This window comes from Apis florea, unplaced genomic scaffold (assembly GCF_048593485.1).
Source record: "Apis florea isolate Af1SG1 unplaced genomic scaffold, ASM4859348v1 contig_2350_pilon, whole genome shotgun sequence".
Lineage (NCBI taxonomy): Eukaryota > Metazoa > Arthropoda > Insecta > Hymenoptera > Apidae > Apis > Apis florea.
The window spans coordinates 3,270,535-3,297,872 of record NW_028256565.1 but is presented as its reverse complement, the minus strand read 5'-3'; the positions used below and the strand labels follow the sequence as shown (position 1 = coordinate 3,297,872).

The 27,338-nt window shown below is 36.7% G+C and overlaps 3 protein-coding genes and 1 long non-coding RNA gene across 13 annotated transcripts; 2 read left to right on the top strand and 2 right to left on the bottom strand.

The window, feature by feature from the left end:
- unc79 (UNC-79 domain-containing protein) lies at positions 1 to 22,347 on the top strand. Of its 7 annotated transcripts, none has more exons than XM_086904588.1 (47): positions 1 to 698; positions 761 to 880; positions 980 to 1,141; positions 1,211 to 1,381; positions 1,496 to 1,585; positions 1,648 to 1,833; positions 2,127 to 2,359; positions 2,429 to 2,643; positions 6,011 to 6,300; positions 8,140 to 8,281; positions 8,356 to 8,532; positions 8,771 to 9,048; positions 9,129 to 9,271; positions 9,372 to 9,593; positions 9,808 to 9,951; positions 10,293 to 10,422; positions 10,776 to 10,948; positions 11,049 to 11,197; positions 11,383 to 11,540; positions 11,610 to 11,791; positions 11,854 to 12,055; positions 12,290 to 12,484; positions 13,304 to 13,417; positions 14,336 to 14,484; positions 14,558 to 14,679; positions 14,753 to 14,984; positions 15,066 to 15,204; positions 15,289 to 15,478; positions 16,055 to 16,328; positions 16,862 to 17,163; positions 17,251 to 17,555; positions 17,619 to 17,708; positions 17,766 to 17,942; positions 18,026 to 18,111; positions 18,172 to 18,416; positions 18,881 to 18,994; positions 19,065 to 19,205; positions 19,277 to 19,431; positions 19,506 to 19,600; positions 19,866 to 20,114; positions 20,427 to 20,654; positions 20,716 to 20,871; positions 20,957 to 21,132; positions 21,215 to 21,482; positions 21,556 to 21,690; positions 21,764 to 21,886; positions 21,982 to 22,347. In XM_086904588.1, exons 1-47 carry the CDS (start codon positions 677 to 679, stop codon positions 22,168 to 22,170), a joined length of 8,238 nt encoding a protein of 2,745 aa, XP_086760714.1. In that variant the 5' UTR covers positions 1 to 676; the 3' UTR covers positions 22,171 to 22,347. The 7 variants fall into 7 exon arrangements, with proteins under 7 accessions (XP_086760714.1, XP_086760713.1, XP_086760715.1 ...); XM_086904587.1 differs by having other exon boundaries at positions 6,011 to 6,339; positions 10,305 to 10,422; XM_086904589.1 differs by having other exon boundaries at positions 6,011 to 6,339; positions 13,304 to 13,375.
- Positions 12,816 to 14,341, bottom strand: LOC116414887 (uncharacterized). Its single transcript, XR_015291086.1, has 2 exons — positions 13,552 to 14,341; positions 12,816 to 13,399 (listed from the first exon to the last, which is right to left on the bottom strand). It is a non-coding gene; the product is annotated as an uncharacterized LOC116414887 (long non-coding RNA).
- A 295-nt stretch (positions 22,348 to 22,642) lies between the features above and the next one.
- Positions 22,643 to 25,813, top strand: Pez (protein tyrosine phosphatase non-receptor pez). Of its 4 annotated transcripts, none has more exons than XM_086904565.1 (8): positions 22,645 to 23,015; positions 23,375 to 23,450; positions 23,555 to 23,741; positions 23,804 to 23,972; positions 24,044 to 24,205; positions 24,278 to 24,366; positions 24,456 to 24,657; positions 24,732 to 25,813. In XM_086904565.1, the coding sequence occupies exons 3-8, from the start codon at positions 23,629 to 23,631 to the stop codon at positions 25,047 to 25,049; spliced, it is 1,053 nt and encodes a 350-aa protein (XP_086760691.1). In that variant the 5' UTR covers positions 22,645 to 23,015; positions 23,375 to 23,450; positions 23,555 to 23,628; the 3' UTR covers positions 25,050 to 25,813. The 4 variants fall into 4 exon arrangements, with proteins under 4 accessions (XP_086760689.1, XP_086760691.1, XP_086760687.1 ...); XM_086904564.1 differs by having other exon boundaries at positions 22,971 to 23,095; XM_086904563.1 differs by having other exon boundaries at positions 22,643 to 23,015; positions 23,375 to 23,741.
- Positions 25,755 to 27,314, bottom strand: Uros1 (Uroporphyrinogen III synthase 1). The gene is made up of 2 exons (XM_003696604.3): positions 26,757 to 27,314; positions 25,755 to 26,684 (listed from the first exon to the last, which is right to left on the bottom strand). Exons 1-2 carry the CDS (start codon positions 26,941 to 26,943, stop codon positions 26,071 to 26,073), a joined length of 801 nt encoding a protein of 266 aa, XP_003696652.1. The 5' UTR covers positions 26,944 to 27,314; the 3' UTR covers positions 25,755 to 26,070.
- Between the last annotated feature and the right edge of the window lie 24 nt (positions 27,315 to 27,338).

The following is a 27,338-nucleotide window of genomic DNA, read 5'->3' as shown; positions in this document are numbered from 1 at the left end:
ACAACGAAAACGAGCAGATTCTTGTAAAATAATCTTTGGAAAATTTTAGAAAATTATTTATTGAGATTCTTTTGTTGTGCTAAAAAGACAGTGTTGCCGCTGTTTATTTTTCAAATAACGAGGAACGAACGAAGAGAAGAGGAAATTATGAAAATTATTAAATCAAACGTTGAAAAAATCTCTGAACGAGTGTTGGCAATGTAATTTTCTTCGAATTGAGATTTTTTTCTTTTCAAATGTCGTTTGCAAATGTAACGATTAGAAAAAATTATAAAAATCAACTTGCGTAAAAGGAAAACTGATTTAAATAACGTCGAATTTAAGGAAAGGTGATAGTAGTTTCCCGGATACTCTGTAGAGGGATGAAAAGACGAGATGGCGCCGCTTTCCCAAACAGGTCGATACGACTTGCGCGCTCGCTCTCCTCGTCAGACAACACTGTCGAAATGGACCTGTGCTGATTCTGCAGTTACAAAACCAATCCTCGCGAAGAGGATTCGTCCATTTATTAAAATGAAGAAAAAATTCAAGGATATAAAAAAATGCTGAAAGTTGATCCTAATACGATGTGCGACTCACGTTACTTTGTTTGTCATCATGTGTACCGGTGTTTTGATACTTCAACTTGAGTGAAAAGAAAAGAAAAAAGGAACTGAAATAATCAGTGAAAAACAGAATGGGGACTAGATTCGCAGCATGTAAGTCCAAAAGAAAATTGATATGCATCGTTCGTGCACACTCATCGATTCTTCTCTTTCAGTCTCGTTGAAGTTGACTAGCCTTCACGACTATTATCAGAGACTTCTTCACGGCAGTCAACCTGTACCTTCCGGTCTCGACATGGCGAACACGTTGAAATTCTTTTCTCAAATGTTGTTGTGTAAGAATTTCGATATATACACATATATATATATATATATATTCACCTTAATTCTGTGCAACGAAATTATTTTATTCTCCCGATACATTTTCTTTCCAGCTCTGTTGAAAGAAGTACGGGAAGCACCTCTCGAAATGGTGAAATCGCAAAAGTACGACGCGGAACGGATGGCCCTTTACCCCAACCTGGACTACAAACAGTTGTACAATGCCCTCACCCAGCTGATCGACGTCGTTTCCTCCATTCATATAGGGCTGCAAGGTTATAAAATATATCATTTTAAATGATCTCGTTCGAGACGATCAACAAACAACTCCTTTCTTTCCTCAGCGTTTGGCCAAGCGTTGCTGCAATGCATCGCGTGCCTCCTGCCCTTTCTCGATCACGATTTAATCGACAACGTTGCCTATCTCACGGCCAGCTCGATCTCCGTGCTTCCTCTCGAACTTCACCAGGACATCGTCAATTATCTCTGTTTCTATATTCTTCCGTTCACCATCAGTAAGTTCTTTTTTTTTTTTCATCTTAAATTTAATGGAAAATTTTAGAATAGAATTAACTAGGAGAATGTTTAAAAGATTCTTTAAGTTATTATTCCTTCTTTTTTAATCGTAGCGAGGAAAACTGAGGATGGATCGGAAAACGCGGCCAGTCAGTCGATAGCAGCTGTCATCATGATGATCTTTCAGTACTCTAATAATCCAGGTTTGTCAATTTTCCATGTGAAAAATTCAAAGATCGTTTCAACGTTTCTTCATTCATTTCAGCGCATCATTGCCAATTGTTGGAATGCCTGATGGCATTGAAACCGGGCGTTGTGAAGGACATTCTATGCGTGGTTGCCTACGGCACAGCGCCTGCCAGAGCCTCGGCCGCCAAATTGCTCTTCTACTACTGGCCTTCCTTCAATCCAAACCTCTTCGATCGCAGGGCTGTTCTGGTCAAATTCGCAAGTGCGTCCTTTTCTCGATTTTTCACTTCGACTTCAGCTCGCGCGGTCAAATGACCGTTTTTGAAATTTCTTCTATACGAACTTACCGTATCGCCATATGACTCATTGACTTTTTCTATAATGTAGATACATTCTTCAATATTCGCAACTTTCCGTATCGTTTACATTACGAATCCAATTAGTTAAAATCTCTTTCTATATTAAGATACAAATGTTTTTTTGCATTTGACCGGGGAATAGGTATACACGAAATGTCGGTAGGTTTAGCGTTAATCCCACGAATTCGAATCGCAGACGACTTGGCCCCGTTCGTGTGTCAAAGGGACTCGTGTCCAAACGCGGGCAACGCAGAGGCGGGCAAAGTGTGTTACGACCACCGGATATCCATCACGTTCGCCTCGGAGACACCGCCTCCCATGTACCTCTGCATCGAGTGCGCGAACGAGATCCACAGATCTCATCCCAATCAAATGTTCTACGATATTTTACACCCCATGCAACAAGTGTCGATGATATGCGAGAACAAGGTGAGGGATCTTCGAGTCCCGTTTTTTTTTCTCACGAGAAAAGTTTTTTTTCCCCCCTTTATTCGTTAGAATTGCAAGGCAACGGACAAATCGGCGATCAGCGTGTGCTTCTCGACCGAGTGCGCGAGTTACAACGGGAATCATCCGATCCGCTATTGCCAGAAGTGTCACAACAATCGACACGACAAGGGGCGGGGCGAGGACCACGTGTACCACACGGCGCTCCCGCACATCTCCAAGTTGGATTCCCAGACGCAGACGTACATGGTTCAGGCGATCGTCAGGTGAGACGCCTAGATTCCGAATCGCGTTCACCTTCACCCGCTCAGAGATCCTGTTAAACCGCTTAAAGTTAAAGAAAGGGAAGAATAGGGGCGCGGGGCAGGCTCCGTTGTGTGACTTGCACGAGTTCGATACTTGAGTTGCGACCGCGATCAGAGAGAGGAGACTCGTTCTCTCGGAACAATCTTCACAGTTGTGCTTCGTTATTTGATGCATTATTTTATATTTATATGTATTTGTAAACATTTGAAAATTGGAATGTTTATTTTGAAACTGGTGTAAGTCCATTTTGGTAAAAAAATGAGATATTTGCGATCAATTTAGTATAAGTAAAGTTTTTATTTATAACTAGTTGATATTTAACATCTTAAAAAATGATTTGTTCGATTTGAAATTGGCAAATAAAAGAAATTGCGTAGCGATTATGAAAATGGTGTAAGTCCAATTTCAAAATGGACATAGGTGGCGGAAGGGAAGATCGGTAAAATTTGAAAGAATCGCCCTGATGCCTTTGTATAATGATGTCAGATCTATTACATACGAAAAATATAAAGATATGGAGCAATTGTTAATTTTTAATCCTTCTGTGCATTATGAATTATTTCAAAACACTGCCAAAATACATATAAACAGCATAGATAAATAATATCGATATCTTATATTAAGTTTAACGATATATAAATATAATTAACATTAACACAACAAAGTAGAAAATACTACTCCAATTTTATTTCTTGTTATTACTTATAAACGAAATTGGATTAATACGTTTTAAGCGTTTTATTATTAAATTTTTCATGATTGAAATTAAATGATTTTTACAATTGATTAATTATGAAAATGGTACAAATCCGTAAATATATATTATTTTAGTTAAATTCGCATAAAAGAAATTTATATAATCAAATTACTATTGATAAATTAGCAGACATATCGTCAGACTTGACACAATTAACTTATATTGATTTTTGAATAAAAAATGGACTTGCGTCACTTTCGAAACGAATGGTCCAGTTAATTCGTAATATATTTCTGGAGATTCGTTTTGTTAAGTTACAAATAAATTGCTACTTGTACCACTTTTACACCAAGTAATTAACGCGATTAGAGAGAAGCCAGAGTCTCTTGCCTCTATCGTATCGTTGATGTCGGTCCTTTCTGCGATAAATTCTGTCTTTTTTTTTTTTTTTTTTTATTTTTCGACTACGCGAACGCAATATGCTACGCACGTTGACGCAATGTGTTCGACGAGGAAGAAACATTGAACACGAGTTCCACCATTGAGATATATAGTCAACGAGACGTAGTGTAACTCTTTTATCCAGCGACATCGGTCGCGTTCGAGCGATGCTTTGTGCAATCCACGATGTCCAATCTACGTTCAACACGATGACGCGTACTAATTAAAAAAAAAAAAAAAAATGATCGCAGGATCATTTGTTGCTTTGCGTGTTTGTTCGTGCTGGTCCATCCCGCTTGGTAAGACATTACGCTTTGGCCACGTTCAGTGGAAATTTCAGATGCTTTATAACCTAAATTGACGATTATAACGAATAATTATGGCGATTTCCATTGAACGTGGTTAACCGATGCTCCATATTATTGTTTTTTGAATATTTCACAGAAACGGACGAGATGTCGATTCCAAAATTTTGAAAATTTTGAAAAAAGTTTCAGAGATGCGAATCCTCTCATCGGATCCTCTCCGATTATTGACAAAATTAGGCTTGGGTATAGCCGTGTGAAGGAATAATTACTAGGCATCTCGATCCATCCACCAACGCTAGGCCTTCCAGGCTTCGAAGGCCTCTCAACGTTACAAGAATCCGTTAATGAACAATTTCCAAAAATTTAATCAAAAGTATAAAAAAAAAACTTCCAACTTCAAATCAGTAGTAACAAAAAAATCAAAGTATTCGACGAACGACGAGAGAAATATTTCGAAAAAGCGAAAAAGCGTAATAAATTGCTACTTCCTGATCGATCAGGAAGCTGGTTTAGTTTACAAAATGGAGCATAGAGGTCGCCTCGATAGAGAGGCGTTCGAAGCCGGATGGCGGTTAGCGTGGAGGCAAGTTTTTCTCCGATTTGTCCACAAGCGAAAGACACGTGATTCTTGAAGCATTCAGCCTCACAGTAGAGAGCATAGGAAAAGTGCACCTTAAAAGTTGAAATGCGAGGACACCACGCCGTATCACGTCCCGGATACGACACACCAGCGGCTGTGTACCGTTCCACAAATAAAAACGGGCCCATTGGTGCAGGCTTGAATAGATACCCATTAACCGAGACACACTGGTATGCTGCACGAACAGAGACACTATTTTAACGGGACACTATGGATTTTTTTCTCGTTTATTTTCTTCTTCTTCTTTTTTCCCCCCTTCCTTCCAAAATTTTTATTTCTCTAATAGAATCACTTTTGCGAACAATCGATCTTTATCTTCTCAGTTTCTTTTTTTTCTTTTGTACCTTTGGTATTGTATTTTGTTTGGATTCGTTGGTTGAAACTCAATTAACACACTGATTGATACTGCATGATACGTTTCGATACATTGGAACTAGCATGAACCCCGATAGTAGTTCGTTGTCACTCGATAAATAAAAATTCTTTCAAGATTTTATATTCTCGAAAAAAAAAAAGTCTGATTTCTTGAAAAACACTATATAAATGTATATACGAATATATTTTTTATGGTGAACACGATCCGAAGTCGCGTCTGATACAACGTAAGTGTAAACGTTGTGGTCGACATAGAGTAATCGGGATTCTGGTATTCTTAATATTTTCGACATGTGGCATGTATCGAATCGCAGATCGACATTGTCGCATTATTCGTCTCGATGTAAAAAGGAATTGAACTTTTCCACGATCGTAACAACAGCTATCGTAATTTCAACGATAATATAACACTGTGCACGCTCCGCGCGTGTACGCGCACAACATAAATCCGATCCATAAAACTCTTTATATACGTACGAAATAACAAACAATAACAAGGATCGTGAAAGAATTCAATTCAATCACGATCGAACGTGGAAGCCACGATTCTTCGACGTTCGATACTTTTTCTTTTACAATCGCTTGAAATTGTTAGGACATAACCTCAACAATCATTTCTAACCAATTTCTACCAATCTTTCGAATTAAACTCGGATATTGAAACCATGGTCTACCGATTCCAAGCGATCTGAACCAGAAACGGACAACGTCGATCTTTCCCAACGTTGATATATCTCGCTTCAAAGAGATCTTTTCCAAAAACGATCCTCCGCACAATTGGCACCATTGATGAGCCGACCACAACCAGGCGTGGCCACGGATCGCCTCCACCGTCCCGCTCACCACCTCTCCTCTCTACTTTGCAGCCTGCTTAAGGAAGCTGAACCGCTAAGTATGGATAGTAACCGAGACATCTCGGAAATAAGTACTAATAAGGACAGCGCAGGATTCCCAGGGAGCGGAAGCGGCGGTTCCGGGGGCAGTGGCAGCCAATTCGACTCGGCGACCCTCGAGGAGAGGCAGCTGCTAGGGAGATACGGTGTCTGGCTGTTGGTCGGGCTTTGCACCCCGAACCAGGACACCTCGATCGAAATTCTCGGCCGTTTATTGTCAATGCTATTTCATTGGTTTCATGTTACTGCCTACTCTTTCGATGGTACTAAAAAAAGCCTTATGCACCTTATCTTTTCTGTTGGTAATTTAACACTTCGCATATTTTATACACTTAATAATGAATACGTAGAACGTAGATGAGAAGATGATGGGATGGGCGATTGAACAACTCGGATCGTGTCGAGCGGATCTCGAATTTTTTTCTAAATTTCTTCCCCCCCCCCCTCTTCTCTCTTCTTCCTTCTTTTTTTTTTTTTTTTTTTTACTCTCGAAAGCCACGATTCGAACGATTCGATTGATTTCGAAATAGGCGAGGAAAAGGAACGCTCGACGAGATTCGAAGCGCCTCGAGCCCATCGCTAGATCTATAGTTTTTGGCCGCGATCGTAGGCACATTCGGACCGCCAACTTTTCGACTGGTTTTCGTTCTTTTTCTTTCCGCTTTGTCTTCGACCGCTTATACCAACACCGATTATTATACCACCCGTGTATACCACACTCGAGCATAAGTGTACCTTTTTCTTCCTTAACGTAACAGTCAGACAAAGTGAGTTGATCAGAAAAGAACGAAACGGGGATAACGGGACGAGAGATGTGGTTGGGTAAAGAGCATACTGTACACGTTTCGTTTCAATGTTCCACTTAAGTAACAAGCTTAATCACAATTAAATGTTTAACACGAATGTTCGAAACGAACAGCTTTCTGTGTTGTCTCTCCTCTGTTTCTTCTCTAACTCGAAAAAAAATTCTCTCCCACTTTGGTGTCTATTTAAATTCTCTTGTATAAACTCGTTGTATTCGATGTCCCCTTTGTCCAACTCGTTGTCGTAGAGGCGTCAGCTTTGCAGCTTTGGTTTAGAGCTCACCTTCTTTGCTTCTCTCCCTTCATTTCTCTCTTTTTCTCATCTTATTGTAAAAAATTTTATTAGAATTTTCTTCTCAAAGTAGAGTTCGCTTATTTTATGTTTCGACAAGACAATTTAGAAGATTATAATCTGCTAGGTTGACGCCTATGCGTTTGCAAGTTGCATATACGTGTGCATGCCACACACACACAGAAAACAATTAAAAGCTTCCACGAGAGAAATCTCGAGAAATGATTCAAGACAAGAGTGCGTCTGCGTCGCGGCTGATCGAGCCTCTCGAACAATCGATGCATAGGATCCAAGAATATTCCCAATACTCGTTGTTTGTTTGTTTGAATGGAAGAATATTCTGCGTTAAAATTCTTATGCATCGACTTTGTAGTTTAGACACGTTCGTTTCTTACGAATAATAATTAGAGACTCGTCGTCGATCGTCGATCTCAAAAATCGAGATATTTGAGATTACGACAATCTCATCGCATGCCGTCGATATAACACTGCCTATAATAATACAGTAACGCAGTGGTTCTCAACCTTTTAATAATTTAACAATTAACAATAGGATAAATTAAAAGAATTTTATTTGGTTTATTGATCGACGTACCTGCAATATATTATTTATATTATTTTGTAAAATAGATATTCACAGTGGCCAGGACTTTTTTTTTAAGATTTTTTTCTTACAAGAAATTCGGAAAAATTCTGCAAAATGTCACTATCTTTCGAATGATCAAATAAGTAATGTTGATAAAGAAATATAAAAGAAATGAATAATTTTCATTTGGAGAGATGTGTCGCGGCGGCACAGTGGTTGAGAATCGCTGCAATAACGCTTCGTATCATTCCTTCGTCTGTGTCGTCCGCTTTCTTCTTTCCGTTCGAAAAGACACAAAACAGAAGTAAAACGTTAGAAAATACCCAGGATATTGAATTAAAAGAGCAGTGAATATCCACGATTATTTAACGAAACGATTTATCAGGGATCTTTCTGATCCATCGCTCGGGTTTCGTTGTAGGACAAGCGGAGAGCGCATTGGAGAAATTGAAAACCGAATACGTGTGCGGATGGCTGTCAGAGGTGATGAAAACTCACTACGAAGTCTTCATCTCCTGCCTTCTTCCTCATCCAGCGGACTACGTCCGGGTAGGAGGACACTGGTGCGAATAATTTTAATCTAATTCAAATAATAACAGAAGCGAACCGATCTTATTAATATTATTAAATGATTAAGGGAGACACTGGCCTCGAGGACGTCGCATCTGAAGGACGGGTTAAATCGTTTGTTCTGCTTGGTTCCTTACGAGGTGATCACCCCGGACGTTTGGGACTACGTGATGCCACACTGGATGGAGGCAATGGTGAACGACGTACCCGAATACGAGCTTCACGAGTTAAAAATGATTTTATGGTGAGCGAACAATCTTTTTTTTTTTTTTTTTCACAAAAATTCCTTCGTTCATATTATTCTCTTATTCTTGGGTTCTCAGAATTTTGAAACATCAATTTCAAGAAGTTCTGGAAGCATTTAAAAACTTCACTTCCAGAACTTTTTCTCTCTCTCGAATTCATTCGTAATTTAAATTCTTGTTAAATTTCGCCTTTAAAAATTCTCGAAGCGTGTTGTTTAATTGGTTGGTGTTTTCCAGCAAAATATTAGACAGAGACATGAGTCCGCTGGGCTTCGACGCTAAGAAGATGTACAATTTCGTGGCGAAACGGTTCGTCAACACTTGCGCCAAGGTTCAAGAGCAGGCTCTGAACTGGCTGCAAACGTTGACCATGCTGGAAATCAGCATCCCTCTCTGTCAATTGTTCTCCATGTTCAGCGATGGGGTGGCTGTGATGGGCGCCATGAATTCTACGGAGTCCGAGCAGAAGCCTAGTAAAGGGACTAAGAAGGAGGACGACGAAGGAAACGCCATATGTAAGTTTAAATTTTCGATCAAACCTTGTGTGAACGACGATAATTGATTATTTATTCATTTTTTCTTTACTCATTTGCAGGCTCTGTGGTCGAAAACGAGTCGGGGAAATCGACGCCATTATCCGACGATGTGGTCCCAACACCGAGACACATGGAATTCACCACGAATGCTGAACTTAATCTGTCTTGTTGCATTCTCATGCTCGATATATTGTTGAAACAGGTGAACATTTTATAAGATATTCCTATAACAAAGCGAACGCGTTCTTCGATTCCATTGAAGAGGAATTACGAAAGATTATTATTAAGAGAAATTGTTAAAGATGGAGCTGCAGAACGTGGACAAGCACACAGGGATCAGTACGTGGGTATGCAAGGATGCGTGTCGTCTGATGAAGTCGATCCTCGCCTCGAATTGGAACAACTGTCACGTGTGCGGGACGAACAGCGAGTGCACCTATTGCGAGTCCAGTGTGATCTGGCATCAGTTGTGCCTGCAGCTGGTCACCTACATGGCACCGGAAAATCCCGCTTATCCGCCCGACGTGAGTCACGAACATTCTTCTTTTCTTATTCTGGAACTTTTCAACTTTCGTTCCAAGAATTAAAATGTTTTTTCACAAATCAATCTTTCCATAACAATTTTAAAATCCAAAATTTATCCTCGAATTCTGACTTTTATATTTTTGAATTCTCTGCGTTAAATTTTCATGCTTTTTTTTTTTTAAAAAATCATCGTGAAAAAAAATTTCTTCTCAGAAAATCGTGGACGAGTCGACGGAGGAACACGGGCGGAAAAGTCCAGAGGCGTCGAGGAAAGGGGACTCCAAGTCCGACGTGGTGATCAGTATGCCTGTACCGGAAATGCATTCGGTCGGTGGCGTTCTTGCCCACATGCCTCAGGTACACTCCGTGAAAAAAGATCTATCTATCTATCTATCGCTGACAAATTTGATATTGTTCTAATTTATACACCGACTCGTCACACCTGCCTTTAAGAGACACAGCGTCTTTCTTTCTATCCCCTCTGTGTGCGAAACACTTTCCGCAACAACAAAAAAAAAACGCAGCATGCTGTTCGTCTGTATATTAAAAAAAAAAAAAAAAAAAAAAAAACAATACTGTGTGTGTGCGCCTCTCTCTGTCTTTCTTCTTCCACTGCGAAAAATGGCGTTTTGTGAACCATTTAACACGGTAGGCTAATCTATGTGGCCGGAGGTAGCTATTTTGATCGTTTATATCAGTTCTTCGAACAGATCATGACAGCCACAGTAGAGACAGTTTCGGAGCAGCTGGACCTAGCGGCTATCATGCCCACCGAGAAGGTTATGTCCGCTTTTGCACGTGCCGTCACTCTTTCCGAGACTGACGTAGGTAAGAATGAAATTCTGTCTTCGATGTTTCTCAACTCGGATAATAAAAAAAAAAAAAAAAGAAACAATTTAGTTTGAAAATTAATTTAAATTTTCCTCGAAAAAAATCAAGAATTTTCGCAAATCGTATTACCGATCGATCTCGAATTTATCGACCGAGTTGCGTTCGATGTCTGATCAAATACGGATCTATTCTACTTCGGCCTGCGAAAAGAAAGAAACGAATTCCAATTCAGATATTCGTACATTCGATCTATCTTCTATATTCGACTGCCTACTTTCCAACGTTAACGACATCTGTTCTATGGATGCCATTAAATTGCTCGTGACGAATGGAAATTTCTTTTTTCGCAGCGACAGCGACCGTGAGCGTGGCCAAACCAAGAATAATTGGAGAGAATGATGAGCCATTAAATCTGAGCCCGGAAAACGAGACGGATGATTTCTGGCACACCTCTGTTGGAAAGTTTAGATTCAATATCGAGGATCTTCCCGAACAATTGCAATATATTCACAAACTTTTGAAGGTTGGAAACATTGGTTTGAAGAATACATTGAAAAAGTTGTGAAAAGTTTTGAAAAATTTTAAACGAGAGATTTTAAATTCCTTCCTCTGATTCTATATAGGAGATCATGACGATCGACAAGCCCGACATACTCTACTACATGCTCCAATGTTTAAACGTGATGTGCCTTTACGGTGATGCTTTCAACATGGCGGTTAAGGATCATCAAGGATTCTTCATATGGTGTCAGGAAAATTTATTGATAAAAAAGTAAGAATTTAATTACTTCGTTTCTCGTAGAATACATCCTTTTACTGACCATATTTTATATACCTTGCAGATGAATAGAAATTTCAGGTATTCTTTATACTCTCGATGACAAATATACTTCCATTTTACACCAATTATAAGCAAATTTTCCAGAATTCTAAATTGTTCCTTCTTTACCTCTACAGTCTATGGGAACTCTTGAACGGCGAGCATTCTCACATAGCCCACGTCACAGTGCCACTGTTGCTCCACTGCGTGACTTTGCCTTGTGGAATAGACACCTTTTGGCGTCTGATACAGGAAGAGTTCCACAATTCCGATTGGCGTATTCGTTTCGTGGCAGGTATGAAAAAAGAAACTCAACAATCTGATGACAATTCAATTTTTAAAAATATTGATCAACAACTTACAGTCGAAAGAGTTACACTGATCGCCAGATTCATGGATTCTACTCCTCTGAGGAACGTCATCAGCCTTCAAGCTGCTCTGGCAAATGCATTCTGCTATCTAATCGCAAGTATGGACGACATAAATGTGTACGTTGCTCAGAGAGCCACTTTGTACCTTGGTACCATCCACGATACAGCTATGAGAGTAAGATTTATATATAATTCGTTATACTCGTCCAAATAATAATATAATTCAAATTTTTGTAGTCCCTGATCCTTTGCTTGGAGACCCAATTCGATTCGGTGATAGTCGACCGGCCAATGGTTCTCCAATCGTTGTACCAGTTGCACAACAGTCTCAGTGATAGACATATCTTGACTTGGGAGTTTTTCCTCAATCGTTTCGATGCTCTCTTCCTCGAGGCACAAATTAATTTGGAACGATCTGGAGATATACCCTATCTACGCGGTCAGTCTTAAATTCTGACGACAGATTTTCAGACTGCAGATTTTTATGCGCTAAAACTTTTATGGAGCTTAGTGTAAAAATTTACTTTATTCTTTAAATATCGCATATTTTGAATATTTTTCATCTTCAAAAATGTTGTGCGTCTTCCATAGATTTTTGTACAGAGAATGCATAAATATTTGCGGTCTATTAATTAATAATTTTCGTGATATTTATCGGAGGATCGACTCATAGATCTCAGGAATACGGATTTGAACAGCGAAATCTTCATGAAGAAGTTGCACAGAGCGCAGGAGGCGCTGTCTCAGTCGGAAGGAAGTGGAACTAACTCCATAAAGACGTTGAGCGCGAGTTTCGGCACAAAATGGCCGTACAAACGCACCATGTCGGCGCCAGCGTCGATGATTCCTCGCCAGGACACTAAACAAGGTAAATCACGCGATTCGTGGAAAATTCGTGGATATATATCGTGATTCATTCCATAGTTTACTTTTTATAGTCAGAAATTCCTATATCACGAGTGTCAACGTTGAATCACGAGAGTTTGAAAGATAAGTCAGACTTGAAGATACGAACACGTAGGTGTCTGAATGCCCCTTTTTGCCCTTACTAAAGTCAGATTAGACTGTAGACTTATCAGAGAATAACATTAGAATCAGATAGAAGCCTAGGAATTATTTATTATTTCATTTAGGTCAAAGAGTGAAACGAAGTTTTTTGTTCTTTAAAATAAAATGAAACAGAATTAAAAAATAGAAGATTTTTGATTTGATAAATATATATCCGATTTTTATTCGTTTTTTAATAATAAAACAAAAATTGAATGATTATTAGAGATCAACCATGCATCTAGAATGATGAAAGGAACAATTTCTCGGTCTAATAATAAATGTATATCTAATTTTGAACATAGAGGCGTCTATTAACAAGCAACTTGCCACGCACTTTATTACAATTACAGCTAACAGGTTTCTTAATCTCGTTGCAAGGAATTTCATTGCCAAGAAATAAGTCAAAACAGATCACGTATCTGTCCAACAAAAATTTCTTCTGCTCGATTAATTCTTAAAAATTTCCCAATCCCTCGACTCTTTGAAAGAATGGACACAAATCCAAGATCGCGATCGATCTCGCGCCGCCGACTTTAGCTCCGGTTCGCAGAAAATCTAGTCGATCGTAGGTCGTTTAAACCACTCGCTGTTTACACGCGTTTCTCAATTGTGTTCCAACCGTGTCGAACCCGCGCAGAAAAGGAGAAGGTGTACAGCCGGCAATACTCGGCGCCTATCCTGAAGCGCAAGAGCTCCAGATTCGGACTGGGTCAGTTGCTGGGGTCCACCCCACCTAATAACAGTATACCAGGTAGAGTAGCGTTGCTGATGCTAGCCTTAGACGTGGCCGTTTATCCTCTGTGTTATTCTATGTTTCTACATATATATATATATACACACATACACACACATACACACACATATATATACAAACATATAACCCACCTATTTACCCATCTGTGTACACGCGAAACGCGATAATGTTCGATGTGGAAACCTGTGTGGTAAGTTTGATGGTTCATTAACCTCCTTGTTGACCAACGAGTTCGCTTAGTTTTCTTTTTTGCGCTATGATCCAGAAGGGGTTAAAGGTTAACATTACCGATAAAATTTCTTTGCATTGCGGTGAAAAATTCGATTATACTGGAAAAAAAAAAAAGAAATTCGATTTGGCTTTGGTTTCGCTTAGGCATTGCGCTGTGGAGCTATTTATATGATTGATTTGAGGATGATGGAAATTTGAACAATTGAGAAAACTTTTAGAATAAATTTTCTTCCCTCGTTGTTGTTTTGAGCATTGTTTGTTGTAGGATCGATCAGATTTTCGTATAGATTTTCCTCGAGAATTTTCTTTTTCTCTTTTTTTTTTTTTTTTGTAGCGAGTAGAAATTTGTGTAGTTTTTCGATATTTTGTTTGTAGATTGAAAATATTGGTACCCCTTCCTTTTTAAATCGTGGAGATAGATCCCTTTGTTCTAGTTGAATGTTTGTAGACAATTTCCTGGTAATAGTAGATTTTAAATTTGAAAAATTCGTAAACGGTGTAGAGTTTAACATATTATTTTTATGCATAATTATTTTTATGCATGATTGTAGACAATGAAAAATTCTATGATAATATTAATATGCAAGCAAGCGTGGTAAGAATTTTTTTAAACTTGATTCGATCGAATTTTTATTCGATTCGATTAACTTAAAAACAATATTTATTACCGACTTAACGTTACAGATGGCCACGTTCATTCGTTAAACATGGTGGACGAAACTAGCGCGTTACCAGGATACACCCATAAAATTGTAGACTTGGAAGAAGCTGACAAAGAGACCATGCACTTGTTGGTCTTTCTTTTGATGCAATTTCTTTCCAGACAGGACCAGGTAAACAAATTATTTTCCCTTCTAATTTTTATTCACTCAACATTTCTTCATAAAAAAAAAAAATATTGTCCAGGCTTATCCAACGGACGAGAAACCTCTATCAAAAACGCAAGGAATCGTTCTACGTCATTTGTACCTTCTACTAGGCTATAATCAAACTGAACGCATTTTCCATACTTCTCCACAACGACTAAGGTGTCAAATATTAATAATAAACCACCAATTATCAACAGAATAGACAATCTAGAATTAAGATAATTCTCTTTAGAGTTTCTCCTGTATTCAACGTCTTTATCGCGAATCTTCCTCAACTTCTGGACCAGAATCATGTGATGGGATGGATGATGACACCTCCAGTTCTGGCCATTCTTCAACATTGTCCTTGTCCTCCGCAAGGTGTGCCTCCATCCGATCATCAAACACCTACGTACAGCCTATGGTATCTCGAACCGAATAACAGACGCTCTTGGTTAATGTCTCTCCTCGTTATACTGTATAAAGTGAAGTAGACACCTTTTCATATTTTTCCATCCTTTTTTTCTTAATTCAAGAAAATGAATTAACTTTTTTTATATGCGTAGTGCCAATACGGTCAGCAACCATGGTGCAACCAATTGCAAGTGTTAATCAAGATCGTGTTGAACACTTTAGATACACAGCACCATCAATGCAAAAGAATTCCAGCTACCGTGGTGATGAGTGCTCCATCGAGATCACGTGGTACATTGGCGTTAATTTTTAATATATTATTTTAAAATATAAAAACATTAGGATGGATTTCACGCTACAATAGTTAAATTTCAGACGTATCGCAACCGTCTCTGGGCGTGGATCACGAACTGATGGCAATGGGAGATATGAATGCCGAGAGTCCTCCAATGAGAACTCCTATAGTGTCGGTGCACCAAAGAAGTCCAGGACCAACGCATAGTCAGATGGAAACTCATTGGGAGGAGAGCACACCTACTTGTCGTTACATGAACAAACACTCCAGGTTATTTGATCTATACATTGTTCCTAGAAACATTGCATCCTAGTCGATAACATAGATTCCTGGAAAAGTAGAGCATTAGGCTACTTCAGCTTGGAATGTTTCACATTGACGCGAGTTTTGCACTCTAGATTGACCCTTCTATCTTCATATTTTTTCATATCTTTGAAATAATTATGTTCTTTTAAGAATAAGCCGACGAGTAAGTTGTAAAGTTACTAGAAACTTTATTTCACTAGTAGCCTTACCATCTCAAATCTTCACAACCATAACTCAAGGACTAGAGGAGCGAAGATATATATTCGATATTTTTACTATTTTCTCGTTTTCTTACTAGGTATGAAACGAAGTAGCAATGACAAAATTGAAAAATCAAACTTACCAGAATCGCGAAGTAGAAAACTTTTTTTCTTTAACCAGATAGTGAAAGTAGTACATTCTAGGATCTAGTGACCTAGAATGCCTTGAGAATATGCAATCCAGGACCCAGTGAGAGAATTACATCATAACACACCTGTGCCTGTGCTTACACCAGTAGCTGCTTGTTACAATTTCCGCTATTGTGAATGCTCTGCAAAGCTACTCGATCAATGCGGATGATACGGAGTCCGAGCTGGCTGCAATACCCGAGAGCCCAAAATCTGACAGCACCTTGCATGGCAGCAGTGGTGGATCGCTCGGTGAGCTGGAGGAAACACCGACCGCTGTCACAAGAAGTATTTCGCTACACGGATCTAGAATCACGACCGATATTTTGACGAAAACGGATTGGAACAATCAGAATGTTATCAAGAAGTCGGAAGGAATCAGCAGACCTACTTGGTTTCTTGGAAGCGAGGAGGAATCTCATCAGGTAATTGAAAAATTGATTGGAAAGAAGAAAGAAGTCATTTCTTTCTAAATTAAATAATTAAATGTAATTATGGACGAGAGTTATTTTGTTTTTTTTAAGTTTTATCTTTAAAGAGAGTTCGAGAATGAAACTCTCGTAAGTTTATCTCATGATTTATTTTTTGTAATAAATATTGTGTTGAGAATGAAAATTATTTTTGGATAATCATTTTTAACGTATTTTCCTCGTGCAATCTTTTAAAAGCAACTCTCGAATATATTCGCACTTTAAGAGTAAAGCTCTCGAAAAGTTCCCGCTATCGAGAGTTATTTTTTACTAGAAAACACTGCGTCGAAAGTAACAATCTATTAACAAAAATAACTTTTGATAGTAATTCTCGAGAGTTTCATTCTCTCATATTTATTCCCATATTTTTAGTTCCATGAGCAATATCCATCGCAAAGTATCTCGTTCACGACATGGTGCGAACGATATTATGTCGTAAAATATCTTACGATTTACAAAATTAATTTTCTATTATTTTCTTGCGACAGAGTACGAAGGCTGGATCTCAAAAGAAGTGGAGTGTACACGAAGGAGTAAAGATGATGGTGACGAGCACTTTGTTAAGTGGTCAAGCAGATTTACAGAGATACAGTTCAAGAATCGAGAAAGTGACGGAAAGGGCGGAGAAAGGGATTCTGGACAAAGCGATCCCAGAGAAACCAGCGACAGAGAAAGCTGCTCAAGAAAGAAACGTCACTGTACAAATAGCTTTTAATGGAGACATTGCCTCCTCGAAACCTTTTGGATTATCCACTGCTCTTGCCACTACTTTACCTGCCCAAGTTCAAAAGTAATTATAATTTTTCGTTACATCATGAATAGATGTATGATGTATGACATGCATGAAATAGATTTGTTTTTAACAATATAATTACAGATACGAGTTTTCGAAGGAAAAGATGCCTCCACCAGGCAGTAATTCAGATTCACCGAATTCTAAGCAATTGGGTCGTCAGAAGCGCATAGAGCAGACAGTGACCATAGCCTCGCCTGTGTCACCAGGTCAAGTGGTTACGGTGACGAGCAGCGACCAATCGAGTTCTCCAGCAGTTAGCTCGATCTCGTCTCAAATCACGAGCACGGATAATGGGCAGCATCCAAGCTGGAACGAGCCTCCTCATCCTTTAACTGCACCGACTGTCGAGAGACTTTTGCCAATTGGCACCACGATTCGTCCGACTGGTAAATATTTATATTTGCAAAAAACGATAGGTACTTTTTGTCAATTTATCGATAATTCTGTAGGTCCAAGACCAGCTCAGAGAATTCTGCGTTGCGAAGACACTTATGGATCGCCTGAATCACCATTATCCAAAATGGACGTGTTGACAGTCAGTGAGTACCTCTCAAAATTAATAAAATCTTTATATTAATCTTCATATTAATTTTCAGGTTCCTCGTTCGATCAAGATAGCGAAACGTGCATATCTAGCGATATAACGAGTCCTCGAAGCATTTCGCAGCTGGAGTTTCCATTGCCTGAACGATTGTTACCAGTTGGCCCTCAGAGAGACTTTACAGGCCTTGTCGAGCACGTTCGTCAGGTACTTGGTGTCCGAGAGATCGAAGGTAACATTATTCTCATCCGATAAAAAAAGGAAAAAGTAATCGAAATTTTTTTCTCAACAACAATATCTTGTTAAATCTGTCAGATTCCAACAAATACAATAACGGAAATAGCGGGAAAACTGATGGACCAGCACCGGTAAAACAAGATAGCACAACGTCTGAGAACATGGTAATTTGTAGACCTTTCCTCATCGTCTTAAGAACAAAATAACAGAGTTCGATTTCTCAGTCAGCGTCTCTAGTTCCAACATCGAACGAGATACAATCGAGCAGATCGACGAGTCCAAGGAGATTGATCAAGCAGGTAGCTCTGGAATCGCCGCCTCCAGCGATAGAGTCCTCGGATTATCCCGTTCGAGCATTCGATCCCGATCGAAGAGGCAGAGCAAAGGATCACGTTCGTATTCAACGAGACAAGCGAAAGGATAGTATCACTGGCCACGATGGTCCATTAACCAGGCGTGCAGAATCCTGGTAAATTTCACTGGATTCCTCATCAGAATTGCTGAACGAGCACGATACATTATTCTTTCTAACATTAAATATGATTCATTTCGAGCCAAGTTCTGTAGGAGAAGAATACATGACATTACATTATTGTTACAGTATTGCTATGTTAGACAAAAGCACGTCACACGATCAAACTTCTGCCAAAACTTATTAATAATAATTTCAAAACCAAGTTGATCAAGTCCTTTTAATCGTTATGTTATTATTGCGTTGTGGACAAGTATGATTTTCTGTGCTTCTATTTTTTTAATATGTTAAATTGTATCTTGTCTATACATATATATAATAGTGACGTCATATATTTGCCGCAGAGGAATTAAATCACGGTAGAATAGTAATGTGAAACCGTATTCATCTGGCAACTCTGTTCTTTACGTATAATTTCTTTGAAAATTCAACATGATCCATTATTCTCTATCGATCCATAGGTCTGGCCCTCAACTGCAGCCTAATTTCGATATCGCCTCGCAACAGGCCTATCACGCTGATTTCAACTTGAAGCAAAGCTTATTTCGCATTGGAGACGATTGTATTTACGAGAGGTAGCAATTCGATGTATATTAATAAATGTATATTTTCGAATTGAATTGAATTCCTTACAATTTATTGTAGATGTTCAGAATGTGGAACGATAAAGGAGGAATATTCAGATGAGGAACTTGGTTTGTGTATCATCAACCTGGGCACGTTCATCCATCGTGAACCATCCTTGGCAGCCCCGCTTTTGCCAGAAATCTTACGTGTCGTCACAAAGTCAGTCTCGAATTTTATTTCACCTGTTTTTAATTGTTTTGCAACAATGTTATAATAATATTCGTTCATAGAGTGGCTCTCAATGCGATGTATCCTTGGCAAAGCGAGACTAATATGCATCTACCTGGTGGCGCAATCAGCGTGGCCCATCAATTCCTCCGATGCGTTCTTCATCAATTGGCGCCTAATGGTGTCTTCTTGCAAATGTTCCAAACGCATTTAAATGGTACAATGGTTTTTACAGATTTTGATTGTTTTATGAAACGCACGATTCATTTGGGGGATCTATTTGTCTTTCAGAATCTACGAGGATGCAATTCTTCAAAAGTGTCACTCAGGCTTTACTCGACTTCAACGAATTGAATCCAATAGCACCTCTGCAATTATTGCTCGAGGTATTCTTATGCGAATTTTAGATATTTTATAAAAATTACAATGAACAAAATTTTTTATAAAAAAAAATTGAAGATCGCAAATTTCAAGAAGAAAAATTTTTTTCACTAAATCAAGATCAAGAATAATTTCTATATATAAATCTATATCTTTCAATATTATGAGAAATCTTAATAATTTCAAATTTCAGAATTATAAATAATTCACAAATCAATCAATCAATCTCTCATTATAGCATAAACATTCTCGATAAATTTTAAATTTCAGGCCCTAAACGCGAAAAAATCTTTGCCAATGGAACGCCTTCCGATAATACTATTCAACATAGCCTGTTACCTGGATTGCTTGCCCCTGGAAGCGGGCTTGAGTCCAGGTGCAACAACCTGGAGCGGTCTTCTCGCGCAATTCGATGGCCTATTTCGCAGACTAGTGTTGATGCTCTCGTCCATCGAGGATACCACTCCGTTATTAAGGATCATGATTTCTTTATTGAAGGTCCCGGGTATCCAATTGAAGGTCAGTTATTCGCCGCTCGTAAATAACCTGTCGTTCACGATCATTATCGTTGCGGAGTGATCGTAGTCGTTACAGGGACCACGTAAACGGAGAATTTATTCCTCCTGAGCTGGCCGGAGCAATGATCGAAAATTCTCGATGACCAAAAGATCGTTCGATACTCGTTCTAATCTGATTTACGATAGTTTTCTGATTTGCGATCCTTTTGTCGATTTAATTTAAAGAATCTTTATTTTTCTTTAAAAATACAATAATTTTTAGATATTGTACCAATTATGATATTTGTGATTATAATTTTGTTAAATTTAATAGAGCATGCTGGATCCGTTTGCCAAGGTGTTAAGTTACGCCATCCAGAATTCTACCATAAAGTACAATTATCTGACAGATCTGTGTTATCTTTGTCATCGAGGTTTCATCAAAGACAGGGATAAACATTTTTTCGGAAGAACCATCGTATTCGAGCTGATTCAAGCGATTAAATTCAAGACCACGATACCGGATTCCAATTTTCTCTTGCTGTTGCATTTCGTGCTTCAGGTAAGCAGATATGTCATTCAAAAATTCGTGACATAGACAAACTTGTACCTCGTGTATTTAGGATATCGGGGGTTCATTACCTAACACGATCGCGTTGGAGAATATCCAAACAGACATATCACCGATTTACAATACGAACGCTTCCGAGTCCCTGAAGAATCAACTGTCGGACGTGCTCGATTTCTTGGCAGATTTTCACACTTTGAGTAAAGTGAAGGTAATAAAATATTTGATACTAAATACACTAAAAACACTAATAATTCATGTCTACGACGAATAATGTGAATTTTCTAATGGTATAGAGCTATAGCAAGGGAATGCAGGCTGGTCTGAACGAGGATACTTTAGGTGGTATATTGAAATGTGGTCTCGCGCAATTTGTAGCTCTAGAAATCACCAGAGGCAACAATAGAGAAAACAGAGCTGTGGCTCGCTATCTTCCTTGGCTCTACAGCGCTCCCTCTATGATACAACAAGGGTAATTATGGTTGATGATGATATTCAGTGCAAGAAGAAAAATCAAAAATTTTAAAAAATGTTGAAATTAATGTCATTTCCAGAGCTCGAGAATATGTGGACTGCATAGGCCATATCAGATTACTATCATGGCTACTGTTGGGCTCCCTCACGCACACTTCGATGTACGCTGGCAATAACAATACGCATAACAACCATGGCCAGTCGATCCCATCTGCACAACCAATACCGCAAGAAGTATCTTGTCATGTCGCGGATCACGTGCAAGTTATATTTTCCGGGTTCCCGGAACAATCTAAAGCATCAGTCCTACACATGTCCTCATTATTCCATGCTTTCATACTGTGTCAGGTATATATATATATATATATTGGTTGAATACTTGAATCCGTAATTCGTAAACATTATTGTTCATATTATTCAGCTGTGGACTATGTATTTGGAAGAATTATCAAAGAATCCATCGAATAACGAAGGCCATATTACAATGAATATTTTGTTGGAATTCTGGGGCAAGATAACGCCTTGTATATTACAATTAGTTGAATACTCGAAAGTCGTAAGTGAAAAGATCGTGGAAGTATTAAAAAATATGATTTTCTTTTTTTTTAAATAAAAATTTGATTTTACAGTTAGCCGAAATGGTCAATTTACATTTTTTAAGCTTACTCGAAGCTCTTCTAGAATGTGGATCTATTCTGTTAAGCAAATTATTACCTCTTTGGAGTCCCATTCTGTATTCGCATCATGTTCAGGTAAGACAAGTTATTAAAATGATTTGTTTTTTTTTCCTAATAATTTTTTTCACGAAGAATATTGATTTTTTTATAAAAAATTTATTTATAATTAGTTGCCAGGACATTTGCAAGTTCGTTTACAAAATTGTCGAGATTTTCCACCTAACAAAATGTCTGAACATTTTGCTTCGTCTCGGCGAGAATCTAATGCAACACTTTTACGATGGCTACATCGATTACAGTTCAAAATGGGACAAATAGAGATGCAATCTTCTACAGCCACACAATTTTATTCTATTTAAAAAAATAAAAATTGAAGAAAACAAAAAACTATCTAGTTGGACAGAAGTATTTTATAAAATATATTTAAGAAGATTGAATTGTATTTTAGAAAAATGTTGCATTGTATGTTGCAATATTAATTTGTTAATTGTTGTTAAATATATTTATTATTTTAAATATATAATAATATTTTGAAATTTCCTGACTATTTTCATGTTTGCTTGTCCTAGAAACTTTAATTTTCATGATGTAAAACATAAAAACTCTAGCAGATGGAATTTTGCACGCGTTACGTTCGTGTTATCGCAAAACATGTAATTTTATTCGATCCAACGCGATAAAAACATTTGCAATAAAAGGCGTGCGATTAATTTCGATAAGAGCATTAGTCATCGTGTACATATTATGTGCGAGGAATTTGAGTAACTTGCATAATGAGATTTGTAGGGAATTTATTGGATAACTAAATCTAGTAATATTTAATTCTAGTGAATAGTTTCTTCTATTTCTCAATAATGTAAACAACTTTCAACAATTCGACTATAAATCTAATTGATTTTTCATTAAAAAATATAATATTAATCGAATTTTTCATTTAATCATCTAAATAAGATTTGTCCAATTAAAAATTATTTTGGGAATACTTTCAATAAAAGTATCTTATTCTTATAATTCGTTATTAATATGTCGTTTTATGCATTTTATACAATTGAATTATTTGTTAACAAATTCTTAATATTGTTCTTTATTCTTTTGTCTTAAATAAAAAAAATCTACCATTTTATTCATTCTCATGTCAAGGACACTTACTTTAGGAACTGTATATCGCAGTTTTGTAACTAGCATTAATGACGTGAAAAACGAGGTTAGAAATGCTTTCGATTTATTAAATGTGAAAAATTATACATTTCTCATGCTCAACAGAGTGGAATGTATACAGTACATGTATGTACACGTATTTCAATTAAAAGTAAAAGTATCGTGGAATGTAAACTATTTTGGTGTTCGATTGTAGATATTTGATTTTCTCTAGTAGTCTCAATAAAAGTGCATCGTTACTGTATTCTTTTACATTCTATTTATCATTTTTTTATTATTAAATTTATAGATCCCATATAATTCTTTAAAAGAACTTTTTAAAAATTAAAATTAATTCGGCGAATATATAAAAGATTCGATTTTAACAAGTTGGTTTAATTTTGTGCCTATGCTATCTTTTTTCAGTCAAACGTATTATTAAAATGCCGTTTAAATTCCATTTGAAGAAAAGTCGGCAATATAACGTGGTTTCCAAAAATCAGTATGTAATCTGCATAGAATTATTGGATACCACTTCCATAGAATGCACATTGAGTATTGATAGCCTTGGTCAAGAATGTTTAGACAATGTAACTCAACGTTTAGGTCTAGGACAACCTGAATTCTTTGGCCTAAGATACATTTCTCGGCATGATTCTCCATCTCCAAGATGGGTTGACATGGATAAACCATTAAAAAAACAATTGGAGAAAGAAGCCAAAAATTTCAGTTTATATTTGAGAGTTATGTATTATGTCACAGATGTGCAACTCATTCAAGATGAAATGACAAGGTATATCTTTGATTTTTATATCTTTTAATTATAAATATTTATATTATAAATATTATTTTTAGGTATCATTATTATCTTCAACTGAAAAGTGATATTTTAGAAGGTAGAATTCAATGCAATTCTAGACAAGCAACTCTTTTAGCAAGCTATTCGATGCAAGCAGAATTTGGTAACTATGATGCAGAACGACATACTATGGAATGTTTGCAGCAATGTACATTATTTCCTAAAGTAATTAAGAAAATCTACAAAAAAATAATTAAATTTTTTCTATTTATTTTTAACATTATTTCATTGTTCAGGATGTTATTCAAGCAGATCCTGGAGGTCAAGATTCTCTTTTGCATACTGCTGTATGTCAATACAAAAATTTAATGGGTGTTACTCAAGCTGCAGCTGAGGAACTGTATATTTCTATCGTTATGCAGCTAGAAGGATATGGAAATGAAACATTTTCTACTAAAGTATTCACATTGAATTTTATAATTCATACTTTTTTTTTTGACATAAGAATATTGAAAAATAAATTTTTATAGGACAATGGTAACAATGAAGTGATATTAGGAATTTCTATCAATGGAATTATGATTGTATATCCTAACACACAAACAACACAATTTTACAGGTATTTATATCATAGAATATTTTACAAAGAATATCATAGAATATTTTACAATATATTAAAATATGAAATATAATCAAAATTTATAATAGGTGGAAAGATATAAGCAATGTGATTAATCACAAAAAGACATTTAGAATAGAATGCCAAGTGGAAGGCGAGGAGCCAAAGCAATTCATATTTACCGAATCACGTAATGCAAAATATGTGTGGCGTTTATGTATAGCACAACATACATTTTATATGCAACATCAAGAATCGCGGCCAATAGAGAGATCAACTAATGGTTATTTCGTAAGTACTATTTCATTCATGCTCGATATTATGCCAAAAACATATTCAAATAAAAGTTTTGCAACATAATTTAGGACAGTGATACGAACGATTCGGGAGATCATGCAGTATCGGTAAATTTGGATAATAGAAACACAGAAGGTCATACAAGATGGACTAGTTACAATGATCTTTCGACATCACCTTATCCCGTTGTATCGTCGACGGACATTAATAATTTACGTGCCTTACTTCCGTCCTATAGACCAGCACCTGATTACGAAACTGCAGTTCAAATGAAATACAATAATGGAGGAAATCCACCTCAGCCTTACTATGCTAATCAATCTACGATTGTGGGAGCAGATATTTCGTGCCTTCTTGGTAACGTAGTTAATCGAAGTAGATATTAAAATTAGGAAGAATAAAATCTATTATCAGATGTATCTGATGAGAAACATAATCGTTCCGCGTATTATAAATATTTCTAAAAAAACAGTATTTTCTAATAATTACTTATGTACACACATACACACACATCTTTGCGAGGAGCAATAGGAAATTCTATAGAGATTAATGGTAAAGACTGACACGCACAAATTCACAAACTATTCGTTCTTTTACTTTATATAATACTTATAGACCTATTACAAGTAAAAATTAGATAACTGCACGAGACGATATACGGAGATATCCGCTATTCATTTACTACTGGTCGAGAAATTATTTATATCACACTATGAGACAAATTGTTTATTTTGATTCTTAATTCTCTATTGCTTTTACTCATTGTTCTTTTCTTCGATAAAATACAAGAACAACTCCGAGCTTTAATCGAACAACATTGAATTAAGAATCAATTTTATTTTAGATTTCAATTTTCGAATAGTTATCCAATTTTTATTGTATTTTCAAACTATATAACATTTCAATATATCACGAGAAACGGAGCTCGAAAACTCCATTATTATACAAAGAAATAATTTTCCTGATTGTATCAATTTTTAATATTGTAAACAATAATGATTTATATTATGTACTATTGTATAGTTAACGTTGTATAAGAACTAGATCATGTTATATTGTAAATAGATGGTAATTATCTTTTTCCATTAAAATGTTAATAAAACAAGATATATTTATTGTTATAACAAAAATAAAATTTGTTCATTAATTAGTGATTGAATTTAACCAACTTTATCCTAACACACATCCAATAGAAATAAATTACATAAATTACTAAAAGTGACAAATATGAACAAAATATACTTTAATCCATTGTGACCATGTTATTTTTAACATTTAATATAGGACTAGAATAGAATATTCTAGGAATAGAATAATTATCACTTTTTACTATTATCAAATTAAATATAGTCCCAATAGATTACTGACAATTAGATACTTACAGTAGTACAACAGTAAATAATTTCTTCATTCACTCTTTTCATTAAATTCACTTTCATCAGCATCATTAATAGCATCCAACAAAGATATAGGATCAGGTTTGTTTGCAGTGGCAAAAACTTTAAGACCAGCATCAAGTAATGCTTGTTTAGTCACAGGTCCAATAGCAACTGCTTTTATATTGTTTAGATCATAAGACATTTTTTTCAATAATGTTAGTATATATTCTACTGTAGATGGACTAAAAAATATGAATATCTTGGGTACATTATCCATGAATTTTAATAAATCATGTTCTAAAGTTTTACTAGCCAAAGTTTTATAAACAACTATTTTATGAACATTAATGTCGTTTTCATTAAGACTTTTTTCTATTGTCTCACGTCCAATTTCACTACAAGGGTAAAGTAAAGGTTTTGACTTTTTTGCAATCGAAGCCACTAACAATTCTGCTAATTCTTTGGCATTACCAGCCTCTTTACCAAAGCAGTTCTCTGAACCTAAGTGACTTTTAGCAAAAGACTCTGTTGCTGGTCCTACACAATACACTGGCAAAGTTTTCCAAGGAAGTAGAATGTCAGGATCTTCTTTTGCAGAAAGTTCAATTGCCTCTGCAGCACGACGACTTGTCAGGACAAGTCCTGCGAATATATTGTTTGAAAGATGATTTAATTAAATTTAAAAAGAATTAAATTAACTTATGACGTTATTACCATAGTATGAAGATGATGATAAAAAACATGCTCTCAATTCCGAAATATTTACGAATTCAAAGCGCAAAGTAGGCAAACAATCGCACGAATAACCTGCCGTTTTCAAGGTTTTTACGTATGCCTCTTGCGAATCATTTTTTTCCGATAAACCACGACATAAAACAACTTTTTCGTAACGTAATGCCATATTCGCGAATTTTCCTTTTATTATATATAAAAAGGAAATTACCGCACACCCGGCATACCGGATATTTGAACGAAAATAAACACCCGCGATTCTATATATTACTAGAAACGGATGTCTGTAACTATTTCACATATCGATGGATATCGAATAATGTTAATTCACGAAAAAATATGATAATTTGTTGAAAATATTCAACACAAATTACGAATAAAAAAACGCGGCAAAGTAGTAATTCAAATATCGGATTTAGAAGCAGCAATAGCAAATTCAGATTTCAATCAAATATGGAAACCGTCCCTTTAGCGCATAAATGCAATTAGACAAGGAAAGCAAAATAATGAGAGAAAGACAGAGATATGGCAAAAACATTCAAATTAGCGCCATCTCCAGAGTGT

Bases quoted from the DNA above. Each gene is read 5' to 3' on its own strand.
- unc79 (XM_031918363.2), top strand. From the start codon at position 677: ATGGGGACTAGATTCGCAGCAT. The intron at 1,142-1,210 runs GTTATAAAATAT...TTCTTTCCTCAG, and splicing joins CATTCATATAGGGCTGCAAG to CGTTTGGCCAAGCGTTGCTG. The intron at 18,417-18,880 runs GTAAATTTCACT...ATCGATCCATAG, and splicing joins ACCAGGCGTGCAGAATCCTG to GTCTGGCCCTCAACTGCAGC.
- Pez (XM_086904563.1), top strand. From the start codon at position 23,392: ATGCCGTTTAAATTCCATTTGAAGAAAAGTCGGCAATATAACGTGGTT. The intron at 23,973-24,043 runs GTAATTAAGAAA...TTCATTGTTCAG, and splicing joins AATGTACATTATTTCCTAAA to GATGTTATTCAAGCAGATCC. The intron at 24,367-24,455 runs GTATTTATATCA...AATTTATAATAG, and splicing joins CAAACAACACAATTTTACAG to GTGGAAAGATATAAGCAATG.
- Uros1 (XM_003696604.3), bottom strand. From the start codon at position 26,943: ATGGCATTACGTTACGAAAAAGTTGTTTTATGTCGTGGTTTATCGGAA. The intron at 26,685-26,756 runs GTAATAACGTCA...ATATATTCGCAG, and splicing joins ATCATCATCTTCATACTATG to GACTTGTCCTGACAAGTCGT.